Source organism: Vipera ursinii (assembly GCF_947247035.1).
Source record: "Vipera ursinii genome assembly, chromosome: 1".
NCBI lineage: Eukaryota > Metazoa > Chordata > Lepidosauria > Squamata > Viperidae > Vipera > Vipera ursinii.
This window is the reverse complement of record NC_139512.1, coordinates 55,360,958-55,380,311: the sequence shown is the minus strand read 5'-3', so window position 1 is coordinate 55,380,311 and position 19,354 is coordinate 55,360,958. Positions and strand designations below refer to the sequence as shown.

The following is a 19,354-nucleotide window of genomic DNA, read 5'->3' as shown; positions in this document are numbered from 1 at the left end:
AAATCATTTGTCTGGGATGGTATAAGGATTCCTATCTTGTGCAGGGGGTTGGATTAGAAGACTGCTAAGGTTCCTTCCAGCCCTATTAATTCTATGGTTTCCGTTTTGCCACTCCCTGTCGTGGGGTTGCTGAGCCAATAAGATGGTTCCGCCCTAGGCGCCTTATGGACCCTGAGCGGTTCCAAACGGCGCTTGGGCCCCCACCTGCCTCCTTTGCTCACAGCTCGGTCGATGCCCTAGTGCAGGGGTAGGCAACCTCGGCTCTTTTATGACTCGTGGACTTCAACTCCCAGAATTCCTGAGCCAGCACAGCTGGCTCAGGAATTCTGGGAGTTGAAGTCCACGAGTCATAAAAGAGCCGAGGTTGCCTACCCCTGCCCTAGTGGAAGCCTGGGAAAGGGCAGCCACAGAGGCACTCGACCAATAAATAGTTTTAATTTTAATATGTATTAATTATTATGGGCATAATGGTTTAATTGCTTTTTAATTTTTGTATTCTGTTTTTTATTATGTATTGCCCTGTTCACCGCCCTGAGTCCTTCGGGAGAAGGGCGGTATACAAATTAAATTATTAAATTAAATTAAATTAAATTAAATTAACTTTTAACAGTTATAATCTGGTACAAACACCATTTGACAAATTCAGTATACAACCACCATATGGGACTAATTTAAAACCTCTAATTGTAAGACTTTAAAACTATGTTAAACATATTTCCATTTTTATAAGTGAGCCTGATGAGTTCAGGAAAAGAAGGAAAACAGCAATTTTCCTTGTCGAGAAAACACAATGCCACACTACCATGTCACAGAAGCAAACTAATAGATAGAACTGCCTTCAAGCATTTGGTAAGCATTACCATTAAAACCAACTCTGGATTTTACCTTTATTTTATCTTTATCTTCACATCAGGTTGGGGTTCATTGGGGGCCTTTACTGAGACTGTGCAAGGCAAGATTTTTAAACCACAGTATTAACTGGTAATTCTATAGAGAATACTGTAAATAACAAGGAATAATTTAAGTAGGTATTTTAATGAGATTACCGGTATATAATTTCCATAGCACTAGGATTTCCAGTATGGCATTTAGGCAGTTAATGTGCCCAGACATTTCCTGTTGTGTCTGTCAGACTCCTTGTTCAGACTTCCAAATTTATTCCAATAATGTCTTTTAGCACTGTAAGATTTCTTAGGAAATGAATTCGTAGCTGTCCACAATTAAATGCTGTTTGCAAATGTGCCCATTTATTCAAAGACAGAAAATTAAACGTGTTTAAAAATGAAGCATCATACAGAAAGCGGGAATGGATCAGCAGTGACTTTGTGAAAATGCCATTCAATGCTCTCTCAAAACCTTGAGGACCTCTGATGTTGAGTGTTCATTATACTTAAACAATCTAAATACTTTTTCTGAAAATCCTGCCAAATCAATATAACCAATATGAATATAAGAAACTGGGGAGAGAAATGTAAAGGAAAGAACTGGTCTAAAGTTCAAAGTTGAGATCTGAACATCCCAATTCAAAATTGGTTCTTTCAGCTGCCAGTTTATGGTATCTGATCTCTCCATTTTTTCTTTAATAGCATTGTCCTGTTTCTTAAAAAAAGGTTAACCTGTGTGTTCTAAAATTAAGGACACACATTAGGTAACAATACTGTTTTCATATTCTTTAACTCTGGAAAATAACACAAACCATCTTAAATATTTCCATCTTTCAGTCCAAAATACAAATCTGAAAAATGCTATAAAAGAGAACTTTCACTCTAGTAGGCAACTCCTTACTGCTGCATATTTTAAATCAAGTTCATTCCAAACTTCATATTTTGGTAATGAGGTTTAAATATTCACAAAAGCTGGAAAACTGTCAACAGTGGGTTCAGAATACAGACATGATTATACTATAGTCAACACCCATACTCATAATCTTTTAAACTGAAGTCAATATTGAAATGTTTCTTGAGAAATAAACACATATATTTTAGTTAGAAGTTATACTAGCAGCATTAAAGTGCTATCACAAAATTCCAAATGACATGCAGATAAGGAATGAATCCAGTACTTTCTTATAGCTCATACTGCTGTATATATACAATAGTAAGTTTTTTTCCAAGTACAAAGAAAAAGCTTTCCATTTATTGTTAAAGCAAAACAGAGCTACACCAGTTTTAAACAATTCAAATAGCAACTCAAGCACCTGAGTAAGTTTTCTAAGAAAGTTTTATGAGTACATCCACATTTATACATGAATCGAAACACTTTCTTACAAAATGTTCTACTAGAAATATACCCAGATGGACATAAGTATACAATAGCAAAAGCTTCAAGCTCTACGTAATAAGGTAATTTTTGATTAAAAAATAGAAGGCAAAATGTACCCAGAGTTACATTAGTAAAAGCTTTTACAGTATAATACTAAAGACAGTCACAAAGTTAAGAAAATACTGATATCAAAGATACAATCACAGTATTAATAGACAAAAATATACAAGGGAATCTTATACATAAATAAAATGCATTTGCATCTCCATGTGACCCCAGTGGCTGCCACAATCATCAACTGGTGCTCATTTTACCATCTGTAGGATTCCTTAAGTTGTAAATAATCAGTTTTCTTAACAGTCTGATCTTCACTTCTAACTGGCTTCCTTCTGAGATTCTTCACTGCATAATTTCAAAATAATGCAAGATGGCCATTATATGTTGAGGCATGAAAACATAGCCAGTGTAAAGTGCCATTCCAATAATAGACACCAACATGGAATCTGATTGAAAGTAAAGGAAAACGTAAAAGGCTACAGAAATGGATTACCAAGTGACATGGTAAAATGTTTAGTATGCACTGTTATTCCTATTTATCAAAATCCTATGACGTTAAATAGTTGTTAGTACAGAAACCATACAACTATCAAAAAAAATTCTTTGATTAGTCTGAATCAACAAATAACTGTTCAATTTCTGACTGCAAATCTTCAGGTAAGAGTTTTTTCAACTTTGACAGAAAGGAAAAGTGACTAATAATCAGACATTTGTAAGAGAGTAAAAACCAGCTCTCAGAAGCAAACTCAACACATGCATTTTCTCAGATCATTGCTTAATTCAGGCTCAGCATAATTTCTTCACTAACAGCAATCTAGCAATGAACTAATAAGAATACATGGATGCAGAGACTGCATACATTGGTGTCGATTATAGAGTGTATTTAAATAATAGCAGCAATTAGGACATACTGTATCAAATTTCAGAAGGGGCAATTCAACCATTCCTCCCCTTTTTCTCTTTCAGGAAGATTTCTGTAAGAGGGGAAGAAGTCTTTTTTCTTCTATGAAATCCTTGAAACGTTTCGTAAAGAATGGAGAAAGGTTGCATTGCACTGAGCGTCTGAAGAGGGCGTGGATATTGCTTCTCAACTGGACAAATCAAGCTGAACAATTGTCAGTTCTGACTAACAAAGTAATTCCAACAAAAGACTAAGGAGGGAGGAATCCAAATTCCAATTTTCTATCAATAGGACAGTTTTCCTTAAGCTAATTGGAAAGGATCCACACCGCCTCCCCCTCCAAATCTGTTCTGAAAGCTTAGGGAAGAAATGCTGGAGCTGTAAAACATGTTTCTCTTTACGCGATGCTCAGCAAAAGCCGCAATGTAAGTTTTGCTGTTACAGAAACAATACAAACAATATTCTATGAGAAACTGAGCTAGCAGTATTACATAAAAGTACCATTAGCAAATAGGAGTTACACCACTGTCGCCCCAAGATTTGAGGGAATTATGATAGTAAGGCACATATGTCACAAGATACATTTCAAACAAGACTATCCTGCAATATCAACAGTAACTTAAGAAGCATTGTTGAAACCCAATCCACTGGACTAAATTTGGATTTAGTTTCTCTGCAAGATTTGCTCTTTCTCCAAGGTAGATCATAGAAAATAAAAGAAAGGAACATTTGCAAGGTCTAAGAATTGTATACAGGGGTCCTGAATGAACAAATTACTTATTCAGAAACACAGATGTTAAATATTAGCAGGTGGCAAGCATCATTTGGCAGACGCATTAGGAACCGGGAAACAGCCAATGGAAGGAGAACTAGACCAGATCTATCGAGTCAACTCAAATTACGCTAGAAGAAATAAAGTCCCCAGGGAAGTACATATCAGATTTCTTAAAAAGTCTACAAGAGACGAGATTTTGAGAAGAGATGAACCTTTGAAATACAAAGAAAAAGAAATTGTACATCTCAAACAAATCCCTAGGAGAATAAGAGAATCCCGAAGAGAATACCAGTTTTTAACTAGGAAATGAACTGAAAAAGTAAGTGAATTTTAGGTTGCTGATTTCAGAAGGGATTTTAATTTACTGGGATACGAAAAGATACAGACTGGGTACGCCACTTAAAGCAAGGGAATTCTTTGACAACCATAGAGCATTCCTGGAAAGAGGTGACCCTGAATCCAGTACAAAGAGAGAAACAAAGAAACAGGAAGAAATGGCAGTAGAAGCAGCAGTTAAACAGAGAGGAGGAAGAAATTAAAAACACATATACAGAAGAAGGAGCAAGACCAAGAGATCAGAGACAGGTAAGATTGACTAGAAGATTTAAGACCTACAGTAGATATAACTGAAAGAGATGGAAGAGAGTGGGATTTTGTCAATGAATATAGATGGACTAAACTCTCCTTCAGAAAAAAATTTTTTACAAAAATTAAAAATGGATATAACCTGTCTTTCAAGAAACACACATTAAGAGACAACATTGTAAGTTGTTAGAACAACCGAAAATTGGTAAACTCTACTTTGCATTAGCACTTCAAAAGAAAAGAGGACTAGCTCTATTCGTTAAAAAAAATGAATCCCAAACAAATCTATGCGGATGAAGAGGGGAGAATATTAATAGTGGAAATAATGATGGATCAAAAACAGATACTGATGGTAGAAATACATGCACCAAATGATAAGAACAATTTTCAAATAGTTTTATACTTTCAAAAACTATATGAAAAATACTAGATTTAAGCTATCAAAATATTTGTATAATGGAAGACTTTAATGCAATAACAGATGGAACTTTGGACTACAAAATGACAGAACTTTGTATCCAAGATATATGGAGAAAAACAACAAAGAAATTACAATATACATTTTATTCAAATAGACATAAATCATGGTCTAGAATTGATGTGATACGGACATCTTTGGAACTTAAAATGCTGATACAAGAAGTTGAGATAGACACAAATGTTTGGGCAGATCATAACCGATAATAATAATAATCATAAGCGACAAAGGAAATATTTTTTTCTTTAAAATAAACAAGAAAGAAGAAACTTCACTTCAAAATGTGTGGGATACAGCTAAAGTCTATTTTAGAGGGTTGGCTATAAGTTACATCGCTAAAAAGAACAAAGAAAACTAAACTTTATAAATGTAATCAAAACAATTTATTGTAAACAAAGTAATTGTAAATGGAGATCTTACAGAAAACTTCAAAAAGGGCACAACCCAAGGATGTCCACTATCTCCATTACTATTCATATTAACATTGGAAGTACTGAATAGAAACATTAGACAAGATATAGAAATTAAAGGACTGGAGATAAAAGATGAAAAATATAAATTACAAGCATTTGCAGATGACCTGTTTTTTATACTGGAAGATCCATAGGAAACAAGCACTAAGCTTTTGGAGAAAAATGAAAAATCTGGAAAGGGCATGACCTGCAAATCGGTTGGCATGCCGAGTGCTGCGTAGCAGAGTGAGCGCCTGTTACTCGTCCCAGCTTCTGCCAACCTAGCAGTTCAAAAGCACGTAAAAAACGCAAGTAGAAAAATGGGGACCACTATGTACCGTGCGCCTTTGGCATCTAGTCATGCCAGCCACATGACCAGGGAGATGTCCTCAGACAAGCGCTGGCTCTTCGGCTTTGAAACAGGGATGAGCACCGGCCCCTAGAGTTGGAAACGACTAGCACGCATGTGCGGGGGAACCTTTTACCTTTACTGTTAGTTAAATACATGCACTCAGACATTATGCTGTTTGATAAATATTGAAAATGTTATTTGGAAAAACCCAACCCCAAACCCCAACTCTAATCCCGACCCTACCTTACCCCCAACCCCATAAAAACTAATAAAATTATACACAAAAAAAGAGAAAGAAATGAGGAAATAGAGGTTGGGAAAAGAGCAGTAAAGGAAGCAGTTAATTTACGTGCTGGTGGTTTTCTGCCTTCTATGACGAACTTCTGAAGCTAAAACTCAAATACTTTGGCCACCTAATGAGAAGGAAGGACTCACTGGAGAAGAGCCTAATGCTGGGAAAGATCGAGGGCAAGAGAAGAAGGGGACGACAGAGAATGAGGTGGCTGGATGGAGTCACTGAAGCAGTAGGCGTGAGCTTAAATGGACTCCAGAAGATGGTGGAAGACAGGAAGGCCTGGAGGAACGTTGTCCATAGGGTCACGATGAGTCGGACACGACTTCGCAGCTAACAACAACAATGACGAACTTCCACTCAAGCAGCCCCTCCAAGCTAATGGCGCACGTATATTGCTATTAGGCTATTGCTAAGCACATTGGTTTGTGCTTAAATTGTAAGCCGCCCTGAGTCTTCGGAGAAGGGCGGGATATAAATGAGATATAAATAAATAAATAAATAAATAAATAAATAAATAAATAAATAAATAAATAAATAAATAAATAAATAAATAAATAAATAAATAAATAATACCCCAGAGCAGCTTTCTTGCTTCAGCCCAGGACTGCCCAACTAAAGCAAGCTCCAAGGCCGCCAATTGCCACCCATCCCATCCGCCCGTCCGCGTCCGAAACCGGCCACGGTAAGCCTGTATTCGGCTTAACCTGAACTTCCCCGGACGGAGCCAGGAATCGCTCGGCCTCGGGCGCAATGAAAACAGCGAGCAAAGGATACTGAACACCGTCCGCTCCCAGGGCTCCAGCATGTAAAGAGCCGTCACCAGCAGATACTGGTAATAAAGCCACGACATTCGCTTCCAGGCCGAGCCGAACGCCATTTCCCCGGCAGCGCCTCGGGACGTAAGAGCGCGCCGGCGAAACGCACCGCTGAGCCGAGGACGAAGGGAGGGCGTTTTTGACGCCCAGTTCCTTCGCGGATTGGCTGAGCCTCTTCCCGCCCGCCCATTCCTGTTCTTTGCACGGGCGAGCCGCGCCTAGAGACGGGGGGGGGGGGGCGTCTCTGCGCCAAGTTTCGCAACGGGGGGGAGGGATGGCGGAAGCGACGCGTTTTCTCAGCCGGACTGGGAAACCTGAGCCTGCTTTCGGTGCTCGAGGAGGCGCTGAGGGTTATCCCGAAGGCCTGCGCCTACCGTGGAAAGGGCGGGAGCGCTAGCTTGAGAGGGAGACGCTCCAGTTCAGGGGTCTTCAAACTTGGCCCTTTTATGACTTGTGGACTTCAACTCCCAGAATTCCTCAGCCAGCTTTGCTGGCTGAGGAATTCTGGGAGTTGAAGTCCACAAGTCATAAAAGGGCCAAGCTTGAAGACCCCTGCTCCAGTTCATAGTCCTGTTGGATGCTTTTACCCTCAAAGGAAAAGACAAAAGTTTCGCGGTGTTTCCAGGGTCCCCCAGTGGGATGGAATCAGACGCTGAAGACGGAGTTCGCCTCCAGGCGCCGAAGCGCTCAGAAAAGATATGTCCATGAGGAACTTGTCACCAGAGATGTGAACACATCCTGAACAAATTCCTTCTGTCAGTCATAACAAACGACATGTTAATCGAAGGAAGTCTTGGCTTCTTTCTTCTCCCAATTTTCTGTGCATCAGTTGCAAAGGAAAGGCGATTTATTTCTCCATGCCCAAAGTGAAATGGTACCTAAAGCAAAAAGGCGCTGCTTCACAGTCTTAATAAATCTCTCTTCCTTTTGATGTGGCAGAAAACTTTCAAAACTGTGGTGTGTTACAGCAAGTCTCTACGTTTCTCATTATGCCTCTTCCTAATGGTTAAAATTGCTTTCATTTTGGAGGTTCGTTCCGAATTTTTATCATTTGAATATATAGTCTGCTGCCGGCTGGGGCTCGGAGCCACACTTTTATTGACTTGGAACGATGTACTATTTTTAATCTTTTTAATTGGTAGGTTTGTAAAATTATGCCAACCTAATCATAAATCAAAGGTGAGAACATAGTGTGCAGAGAACTTTCCAGAAGATATCGTGTTAGTGACTATGTGTAATTTAGGTTTACGAGTGTTAAGTAATGGAGAAAATTATTGGCAGATTACCTCAACATTCCATCTCCTTTAATAATAGATCAACTTTAATACAGACAGCACATAATTCAGGAATTATATGAAATAATAGGCAGGAAAAAGTACACTAGATTATAATTACAGAGAATTAATCTTGGACTGTTAAATGTTGAAAATACCATTTTTTATAATTCAGCCATTAAATAAAGTATGAAAATTGACTGATATCTGTTTAACTCAGAACTATTTTGATTCTACTTAACAGAATAAAACTGTTCAACTTATGTACATAAATTAAAAATTCTCTTGTTTTATCTTTACAGAGAAGAACACAAGATACCATAATCTCCATTTCAGATTAGTCAAGCAGAGTTTTTAAAAATACGAAAGGGGTCAAATCATCTTTCACTCTGAAATTTTAATATAATCTTGAAGGATGTAAAGTAGTGCATCTTAGCAATGGCTTGCCAATACATTGAAAAAATGAAAGACTTCATCCTTATCTAATGCAGCCACTTCTGTTGAACATTCGGTACATTTTACTGGGTGATATATCTCTTCTTCCTGGCTTTCTGAGCCAGTAGTTGATTCGCTACTCTGCTTAATTTTCTTGTGTCCTCTCTTTGTCTTCTTTTTCAGTGGATGTTTATATTTCAAAATTTCATCTTTGACAACTGTACAGTTCATCACAAACATTGCTCTGTATTGAGTTCTGTATAATTCATGCCTAAAAAGAACATCAGGGGAGAAGGAAAAACATAGTGACCTTGACTGATTAAATATTTCAAAATTGATAACCCTTTAAATATTAAATGGCATTTGAGGCACCCCATGCTCTGCTTATTGACCCACACATGGGTACCTCACTTAACAATCATCAAGACTTGCAACTGTAATCTGCAGGCTCTATTACAGCTATAACTCAAGGATTACCTGTATAGCTCATGTTACCATTTTATTCTGAACTTCAAAAATAATGAATCTCCCTTGTCTACACTGTATGTCTTCTTTGTTTTTAATTTGTAACTTTAAGGCAGGGAGAGACTTGCTAGATTGATGTGATCCACCTTAGATAATAATTGCCTGCTATTACTCAAACTATTGTATTCTTACGGCAAATTCAATTGCATCAGTAAACTGACAGAAGTATATTCACTAGTGAAACTAATTATTCCTCCCAATCACAGCGGACTCGGGGCAGGCTGCATATGAAGAATGGAAACTTTCATCACATAACAGATATGAATAAGTTTATGCATCTAAATGTACTGGTAAAGAAATTATTCCATTCATGTTTTCACTACTGACAAGCTAATGATGAAAAATTATGTACAGGTAGTCCTTGCCTTACAACCATTGACTTAGTAACTGTTCAAAGTTACAATGGCACTGGAAAAAATCACTAATGATCAGATTTCACACTTACAACCCTTTGCAGCATCCCGATGCTCACGTGATAAAAATATGGGTGCTTAGCAACTGGCACGTATTTATGACAGTTGCACTGTCCTGAGATCATGTGATCACCATTTGTAACCTTCCCAGTTGACTTTCAACAAGCAAAGTCAATAGGAGAAGCTTAACAATTGCAGTGATTCGCTTAACTGTAGCAAAAAAAGGTTGTAAAATGGGATACAACTCACTTAACTGTCTTGCTTAGCAGTGGAAATTTGGAGCTCAGTTGTTGTAAATCGAGGGCTATCTGTACTAAGTCCTTTATTTTTTTTAGGACATGCAAGGTACATATCTCCAGAAACTGAATTGAAAATTAAACTATTAAACTAACCACATAAATAAATATTATCTTATATTATACAGGGTTCAAATCATTACCTTTGACAATCAAGGCATAATGTTGTCATACAAGCAGGACAATTCAAAATAGCATCACTGTTGGGAATGGCAGGAGGTTTTTCTTGTTGTGACCGAACATTTCTTATATTATGATAACTTCAGCGAGAGAGCACAAAAGTAAAGAAGCATCACTATTAGTGTAGCAATCTTTGTTGATATGATGCATACCAAAAACCAAGAAATGATGATGTTCAATGTCCTAACTACATAAATGTCACACCAAAATGAAATGGCTTCACCCTCTACCACCCTTTTGATACAAGTTTTACACAAATTCTTATTTCCCTCCTGATTACTCATATTATTCATATTTAATGCAAGCAGGAACAAACTGACATGAAAAACCCAACAGGACAATCCCACATCACTCCAGGAACACAGATGACACCCTGAAGAAGGTACTAATGTCATCAGGCCAATGCTGGCAGAACTAGCGATCTCTTATATAATTATTGAATGGGCAAAGGAAAAGTTGGTGTTTATATAACCCCCTCCCAAAAAACCCCAACAATTATTTAACTGCAGGTATGTAAGTCAGATCTAAGTTCTGATTCTTTATAATCTCTCTAGTGCATGTATCTCAATGCAATTTTATCATAGGTACATTTGTATAATTACTAGAAAATCCAGCAATGCAAATGAAATATCTTCCTGTCTTAAAATAGCTTAAAATTTGATTCCAACTGCCATAGCTTTCCCTAACTGAATGTGCAGGAAGGAGTTACCAGACACCAAGACTCATTTGATGTACCAATAATTAAATAAGAAAATTACAACAATGGCAGAAAATCAGAAATATGTAAATACGTGTCCCGGGATAATGTTGCAGGATCCAATCTGGATTGGTCACTGGGACCAGAGATTTTTGTCTTCCAAGCTTTCAGACTCGCCCTGTAAACAGGAGTGCTGATTTTCCACTTAAAAGGCGAGGGCTGGGCAGCAAAAGCAAACGATAGCTAATAACTTAAAAGCCATCCAACAACACACCCCAACCAACATTTAAAAAGCCACTTACAACAGGCACTATAAATAACACACACAGAACAGCACACCCTCTCGCAGAGAGAAGATGAAGATGGGCTCCAACACAAGTCGAAAAGCTCAGAAGTCAAAAACCCTGGTCCGGGTGACTGACTCATATTGGATCCTGGAACTCTTATCATAATTTATTCCAAAAAAAACCCCAAACCCTAAATCTGCCAGCAGCAGGTAGGTAGATTTGGTTACAATGTGAGTGCACCATGGAGAGACTTGAAAGAATAGGTTAGAGATAGACTGCCATGAAGAATATCTATACGGTCATTAGAAACTTAAAATGACTTGATGGCACACAATCAAATCTAATCACCCTTAAGTAAAACTAAAACTTCACACTAAGAAAAAAAGGTAGGTAATAAAATTTGCAGTGACATACAATACAGACAGGAATAAAAGATTCTATGATATAGTCCTAGAATAATTAATGTAACCTGATTACAGCAGACAACCAATTGTCTGAAATGGCATAGGGTTTCCTGCCTGAGCAGGGGGTTGGACTAGAAGACCTCCAAGGTCCCTTCCAGCCCTGTTATAATGTTATATTGTTGTTATATTGTTAATCTCCATCTTGGGGATTCAGAAAAAAAGGTGATGTTAAGGCAATAAGATGATCTGTGGACCACATGAACTGGTGAAGATGCAATTTATATATTTACTGTATCAATTTATATTCCACCATATTCTGGAAAGTTTAGGTGGTGTCTAAATTTAAATGCATAATCTAGTTGAGTTCAGAACTTTAAACCTCTGAGTTCTTAATATAAGCTAGTTTTAATCAGAGTAAAGTTTCATTCAAAATTATCATTTTACTTACCTCCTCCTTATCGTATCTACCCATTCCTGATCTCTATTGTCTTCTTCTGGATCATAAAATAACTCATCATTAGTTGGAATTCGCCGTTCGTGATGTTTTCTCTTTTTTCTGGTTTCTGCAGAACCTGCCATGTTTGAGACAGATTATATTTGTAGTCAGGTTATAGCCCCAAAATGTATAAACTCAAAAACCAAAGCTCCTGTTGAATTAACAGCCCCTGGATGGGTATATACGAAAAATATTCCAAACAGGTATCTCCTAAAAGCGATAGTTTAAATTTGGTCTTACCCAGTTTGATATCTCCATATATCATAGTCACATATATAGAGTGCAACAGAATGGAAAAGCCTCTTAAAATTAGCACAGCCTAAACAACGTTAATTTGCCATTGTTTTCACAAAGCACAGCACCATATTGTAATTTAGAACAATGACTGTATTTACATATTTCAATAAACTACAATGCAACTGCATCGTGTCTGCAAATAGACCATAGACCAAAACAAGATTATGGTATGTGGTTGGCATCCTCACTATAATTGTGTTTTAGCATGTTGAGCAAACGGTTACAAGATTTCAGGTTTCCTGATATTGTTCATTTGAGGAAAAAAATCCAAGAATTAAACATGCCATGATAATATTGCTTATCTTTAATACTAACTTAGGCTATTTCTGCACGTCCACCTCAGTTAAAACAAATCATGGTTTAGCATAACTAAAAGGACCCAAAATTTTTCTCAAGCACAAGCCATAAGCTAGGTGAATGCTTGTTCCTGTTTTCTTACTATCTGACTAGAAAATGATTAATCAGTGGATAGTGATTCAGTCTGACTTGAATATGTTTTAAGACAAGCCTTGCCATCTAAATAAATTATTAACAATTATTAGCCTATAAAAATTGATACACACTTCCTATGAATGGGTTCTCTGGTAGCAATCTAAAGTACTTAATAAAATAACCTGACAGATTAGAGGAAAGACCTCAATGATCTGGCAGCTTGAGAAGCCAACAAACGTAACATAACAACAACAGGCCATCACTTTATTTTCCAAAGACTGATAATGCAGAAGCTTATTTGTTTTTTTATATTGCTGTTCATTTAAATTGGATGATTCTGGGCAGCTAACAATTAAAAACACCGTAAAAATAATAAGCTAAAACTACACATAAATAAAACAGCAGCCAGAAATAACGTATAACAAACATCCACTCTCAATAGAGTATGGACAAGTAACAGCATCACCCAAGGTATGAGGCTAGATGGGAAAACCAGATCTTTTTTTAATTATATATTGTTATTGCTTTTAAAGAGGGACGCGGTGGCTCAGTGGGTTAGGACGCTGAACTTGTCGATCGGAAGGTCGGCAGTTTGGCGGGTCGAATCCCGAGTGCCGCGTAGCAGAGTGAGCGCCTGTTACTCGTCCCAGCTTCTGCCAACCTAGCAGTTCGAAAGCACGTAAAAATGCAAGTAGAAAAATAGGGACCGCTACGGTGGGAAGGTAACAGCGTTCCGTGCGCCTTTGGCGTCTAGTCATGCCAGCCACATGACCACGGAGACGTCCTCGGACAAACGCTGGCTCTTCGGTTATGAAACGGAGATGAGCACCGGCCCCTAGAGTCGGAAACGACTAGCACGCATGTGCGGGGGAACCTTTACCTTTACTTTTTATTGCTTTTAAAATAACAAAAAAGGAACAAAGAGGTATATATCATAAAGAAGAATATAACAAGTGCTTAAAAATTAAGTGGAAAAAAATACACCAGGGAAAAAAACAGGTCTTCCAAGTTTTGTGAAAAGCCAACAGGGTTTGTATGAGTCTGATCTTCAAGGGATTAATATTCCAGAGCTTGGATACCACAACAGGAAAGGCTCTTTCCTTGGGTCCTGCCAGATAAAGCTCCCTTGTGGATGGGGATCTCTCCTGCCAGACCTAATATAGGTTTATATTGCCAAAGAATGAACATGGCCACCTGCCACTCCATGATTTTTTCCAAAATAATTTTACCTCATATAACTCATGAGAATTGATTTTTTGGTTAAAGTTTATACAGTGTATTTCAAGTACATACTTTACTATATTAGTCAAGAAAGAGCAACCATATTTCTCTAGCAATCCATTCTGTGCTAGGCACAGAAAAGGAAGATCCTCATTATACAGTTCTTTACTGGTGACAGCCATCAGGTAAGCACTGAAATGTAACCACAAACAGCTGCCACAAATCTCAGGCTCATACTTTCCCACTTCATGTACAAAAGGAGATAGCAAAGTTTTAAATTTACACTTCAGGTCAAACACAGCATCTAGTTCTAATAGTTTCCTTGTATTATTAGATAACTTCAGTGAAAAAAGCAGAATAATATTGACATAAAGTACATTGTTTCTTCCACAATTTAAAAGAATCTCAAATTGTCCTTAGATTATTATTGAGCATTTTGTCAATTATGCCTTTTAAAAATATATAGCTGGCTTCATTTTAAAGAATCAAAAGTACTATATGGTTTGATGCTGTTGCCACCCTATTCAATGGTTGAACAAAGTCATTCATCAAGGGGTCAGGCACCATTAATATTTTAATGAGACTCAGCTATATATTTCAATACCTGACTGAACAAGTTATGATGTCAAGGTCGTATCTCATTGATTGAAGCTTTTTGGATGTGGTTGGGGAGAAACAAACTCTGTCTGTCAATATTAATTGGTGATGGCTACATAGCTGGTGATTTTCCATCACAGATTCTTAATGGAGTTGCACACTCTGTTCACAGCTGATGTACAATTTGGGAGTCCTCCTGAATTCACAGTTCCTGCTTGACTAGATGGCAGCTATGCCCTGTAGGACCTTTGCACAGATTAATTTGATATACAATTTTCTGGACTGATATACTTATGCCTGGGTACCCAATGTATGGATTAGTACAATGCATTCTAGATAGGGCTGTCCTTGAAGACTACTTGGAAGCTACAATTACAAGTGTAGCATCTCAAGTGGTTATGGGTTTGGTACATGTGTGCTTTGTTTTATATTGTTAGAGAAATGCTTATGAGTGACTTGAATTAGAATTTCAATTTTCTTGTATCTGTTCATTGTGTTTTTATTTATTTATCATATTTATATGCCACCCATCTCACCATCCAAAGCGATGGCTTACAATATGTTTGTCTTCATCATCCAGAATACATTGGTTAAGATAGGAAGACATTTGAATGTGTTTACTAAATAAAATAAATAATATACATTCACAGTATTAATTTACTGTTGTCAAAAACAGACAAAATTAGAATCAACTTTCACAGGCTAAAAATCAATGCCATCTTCCAATGGCTGGTGTGTATTGGAGGGGAAAGGGGGAAATACACATTCAACTTTTGTGCAGATCAAATTCATAGACTAAAAAGAATACTGTAATCCTTAAGGAAAGATAAACACATTAGTAGCTCTACTCACACAAAAAGTCACCTGTCTTCATTGTTTTATTTTGGATAGTGAGATGGGCAATGTATAAATTTAATTAATAAATAAGAGGCATCCATGATGGCATCCATAGAATTGTATACTAAATTTGCATGGAGATGTATATGTGTTCATTTCATTTCCATTTTTTAAATTAACAAACAAAATAAAACTAGCACTTTCAGATTTTTAGAGCTTATTTTGTATTTGGAAGACAAAGGAATTTTACTGTTTATGTTTTTACACAGGCTATAAAATTATTGGTTATTTACCTACTACATCTTCATCGTCTGAATCGGAATCAAAATAAATATCATCATAATACTTAGAAGTGGAAACAGTTTCAGACTGCCCAGCAACAGAAGCATCACCTAAGTCATAAAAAAATACAATTATGAGATCATTATACAGAAGCAAATATGTATATATCCTTCTAGTTATACACTGAAATTCCATGCAACTGTTAATTGCTTTGGTGTTTATATTCTTTACGTGTAAAATCAACTGTACTCAGACCAATTATCATTCTGCTTTCACAGTAATCAACCAAAACCCTACAGGAACCTATAAGCAAAATGTCTCAGCAACTGGTACCAAGATGTAATCCAGGAGGTAATGTATAACCAGTACAGCCCTACAAATATAGATGGTCTTCTTCTTCATAAATTGTTCTAATTCTCCTTTAAACCCATGCAGTCAGATAGCCATTCCCAGATGTTAATAATAGTTCCTTTTTAAGCAGTATCTTAGCAAATGATGTATTAATCTTTATTCCAACATCTCTCAAAAAACACCAGAGATGATCACCCTGCCAACAATGCTGTGAGTGATTCTGTTGCAAGAATATGCTTCTTCAAACTACCTAGAGTGCAATCCTATACAAAATGCACTCATAAGCAAATCTCAGCATAGGATTGCATTGTCAGTTAATTGCATAAAAAAGCAACTATTTGATTCAGTGTCAATATCCTGGCCTCTCATTACCATGATTCTACAATTGCACAAATTAAACTGATTCCTCAATGAATATGAGAAACCCTTTATTTTCTGGATTTAAAATCTTAAGTAGGCACAAATCTGCTTCATATGTTTAGAGTGCCTTGACACAGAAACATCACACTCCTTCACAGCAAATTAACTTTCAATCTTCAAAGTACAGCTGCCTGAATGGGATTTCTGTTGTTTAAACATTTAAATTTAACAGTATTATTAAAAAATTTTAGTAAAATAGAAACGTATATTAGCAATTTTATTAACAAGCATTCTATACATTTATTGATGGAAAATGTGAAGAGACCGGATATTGGAAATATAGTCTTGAGTCCTGTGGCCCTGTTTAAATTTTGTAATTGCATGGAATTAAAAAAAATGAGCACTTGTGATTTATTTTGATTGTTATTTTTGCAGCACAACAGGTCTCAGAACTACAGTTCCATTATCCAGTCTCTTCATATGCTCAATACTTAAGAGTTGAGTATCCCCTCATGGTTGCAGTAAATAGGCGAAATTAGTTGAAATGAGCTGATCTTCCCCAAACTATTCAGCGTTAAAAAGACCTGGAAAGCCAATTCATATTTTTAAATTCTGGAAAAATGTTTACCTGGAAGTTGTGACTTCCACTGGCCTTCCATATTTTTCATGGTGCAGCTCAGTTCAGCTTCCATTTCCTTTTGGAATTCATCGTCACTAGAAGATTCACTTTCTCCTGTGAGACACTCCCGTATCAGTTTACGCTTCTGGTCTGGGGTGCCATGTAAGAGCACATCCACTTCATCTTCAGAACTACATGGTGGTGTACATGATGAGATATTAGAGATCATTATTTCAGGATGAATATCACACAGGTAGTCCTTGTTTAACATTACTTAAAGAAGATGTTTCTAAGTAGTTTGTAATTGGCAGCTGGCTAGAAGCACCAGCTAGCCAGAGAAAATGTGAGTTTAAAGGTTCACCTCACCTCAGAGATAATTATTTGAAGGACATTTATGAAAAACAACTTTCTAAGTCAGGGGTGTCAAACTGGTGGGCCAAATGCCTCCTTAAGTAACACCAGCTGCCTGCAATTAGTGCAGGTTCGAGTCCCACCAGGCTCAAGGTTGACTCAGCCTTCCATCCTTCCGAGGTAGATAAAATGAGGACCCAGATTGTTGGGGGCAATAAGCTGACTTTGTAAAAATGCCGCTTGGGGGGGGGGCAAAAGCCCTAATAAGCAGGCATACACATAGAATGAAGGCTATTGCTAAGCACATTGATTTGTGCTTCTTAGATTGTAACCCACCCTGAGTCTTCGGAGAAGGGCGGGATATAAATGGGATTTTTTTAAAAAAATGCGTCACATGCAGGCCATGCCTACCCCGGTTCCACAAAGGCAAAAAACATACATCACGTCACGTGACATGATCAAGTTTGACATCTGGGCTCTAAGAAAATTTACATCTGCCCTTTCACAACAGCATTCTATTTCGATCTATATATCACTAAAATTCTCATTGTCATGACCTTTAGCTGTACTATACATAATACAGCAACAATTTTTAAACCAAGGTACCTCAAACGGGCTAATTTTCAGAATGTGTCCAAAATCCAATATTGACGATTGTAGAATTTGTGAAAGATATTCCTGCTTCAGTGCTACAGGATGCTATTGTGCTCACATGATCTTGATTTTTAATGTTCTGTGACAGTGTTTCCCAGTCTCCCATCCCTCCCTCACCCAGCAGCCGCCCTTCATTCACCTGCCTGCTGGGAAGGAATAAGCAGAAAGGGAGGGAGGAAGTCCAAAGTTGCTCTTGCTCCCACTGCTTTACTGCCCACTCTGGTCATTCTGTTTCTCTGTTCAGGTGAGGAAATATTTCTGAAACAATGACCCAACTGAGCGCAGGTTGCCTAGTATGGGATAACACTCAAATACATTACAAAGTAACATATTTTTTTTTAATTCCATTTATATCCCGCCCTTCTCCGAAGACTCAGGGCGGCTTACAAGCTTAGCAGTAGCCTTCATTCTATGTATATTCTATGAATATGCCTGCTTATTATTACTGCGCAAAACAGAACAGAGGCAGCTTGGTGGTTTCTTAGTTAAAAATAAGCAAGAGCGATTCTCAAAATCAAATTTTACGAAGCCCTTTAAGATATAACTGCTAAGCTTGTAAGCCGCCCTGAGTCTTCGGAGAAGGGCGGGATATAAATGGAATTAAAATAAATAAAATAAAATAAAATAAAATAAAATAAAATAAAATAAATAACATCGAAAAGAAAAACGTGAAGATCTCAAGGGGATTTTTTTTTGCAAAATGTAGAAAGCGGCAGACTGCAACGCACAGCTGTTTCACACGATCTCAGAAAAGTAACTAAAGATCCCTCGACAGTAACTAATTGAAAGAGAGGCCTCTCCTCCTTTCGCCTTCGGCTGACGATCGCGAAACATCCCCAACCCCACAAAGATGTAAGAAAATGAAAAGAGATCAGCGACGGCCTTCCGAAACCCCAAAGACCTGCTCTGCGCTGGGTCCTCGTCGCTGGGCTCTTCAATCACATAAGGATCATCTTCTTCCCGCAGAGAAGTCATGCCGGCCACTTCGTTGTAAACAATCCTGCTCAATTTGTGCCTCCAACTATAGCACAAAACGCCTTTCCCGTCACTTCCTGTTCCGCTAAGCCTGGAGGTTGGTCCCATCCAGGGATAGGCAACCTCGGCTCTTTTATGACTCGTGGACTTCAACTCCCAGAATTCCTGAGCCAGCTTGGCTGGCTCAGGAATTCTGGGAGTTGAAGTCCACGAGTCATAAAAGAGCCGAGGTTGCCTACCCCGGGTCCCATCAGTTCCTGAGTCCGCGGAGAAATCCGGAAAGCGTTTAGTTCCGCTTTCAAGCTTCATGAGCTCGAATCTGCTTCTCTGCGCCTACACCTAGTACTCACTTGCGTTTGCGGTCCAAAATCCCTGATCTTGGAAAAACGCCGAGGAAAG

The 19,354-nt window shown here is 37.8% G+C and overlaps 2 protein-coding genes across 2 annotated transcripts; both read right to left on the bottom strand.

Annotated features, from left to right (window-relative positions):
• Nucleotides 1–1,225: 1,225 nt before the first annotated feature.
• Nucleotides 1,226–7,082, bottom strand: SPTSSA (serine palmitoyltransferase small subunit A). Its single transcript, XM_083350378.1, has 2 exons — nt 6,932–7,082; nt 1,226–2,765 (listed from the first exon to the last, which is right to left on the bottom strand). Exons 1-2 carry the CDS (start codon nt 7,032–7,034, stop codon nt 2,662–2,664), a joined length of 207 nt encoding a protein of 68 aa, XP_083206504.1. The 5' UTR covers nt 7,035–7,082; the 3' UTR covers nt 1,226–2,661.
• Nucleotides 7,083–8,188: 1,106 nt separating this feature from the next.
• EAPP (E2F associated phosphoprotein) lies at nt 8,189–19,027 on the bottom strand. The gene is made up of 6 exons (XM_083349571.1): nt 18,882–19,027; nt 16,985–17,166; nt 15,657–15,755; nt 11,932–12,055; nt 10,059–10,175; nt 8,189–8,952 (listed from the first exon to the last, which is right to left on the bottom strand). Exons 1-6 carry the CDS (start codon nt 18,953–18,955, stop codon nt 8,679–8,681), a joined length of 870 nt encoding a protein of 289 aa, XP_083205697.1. The 5' UTR covers nt 18,956–19,027; the 3' UTR covers nt 8,189–8,678.
• Nucleotides 19,028–19,354: the final 327 nt, after the last annotated feature.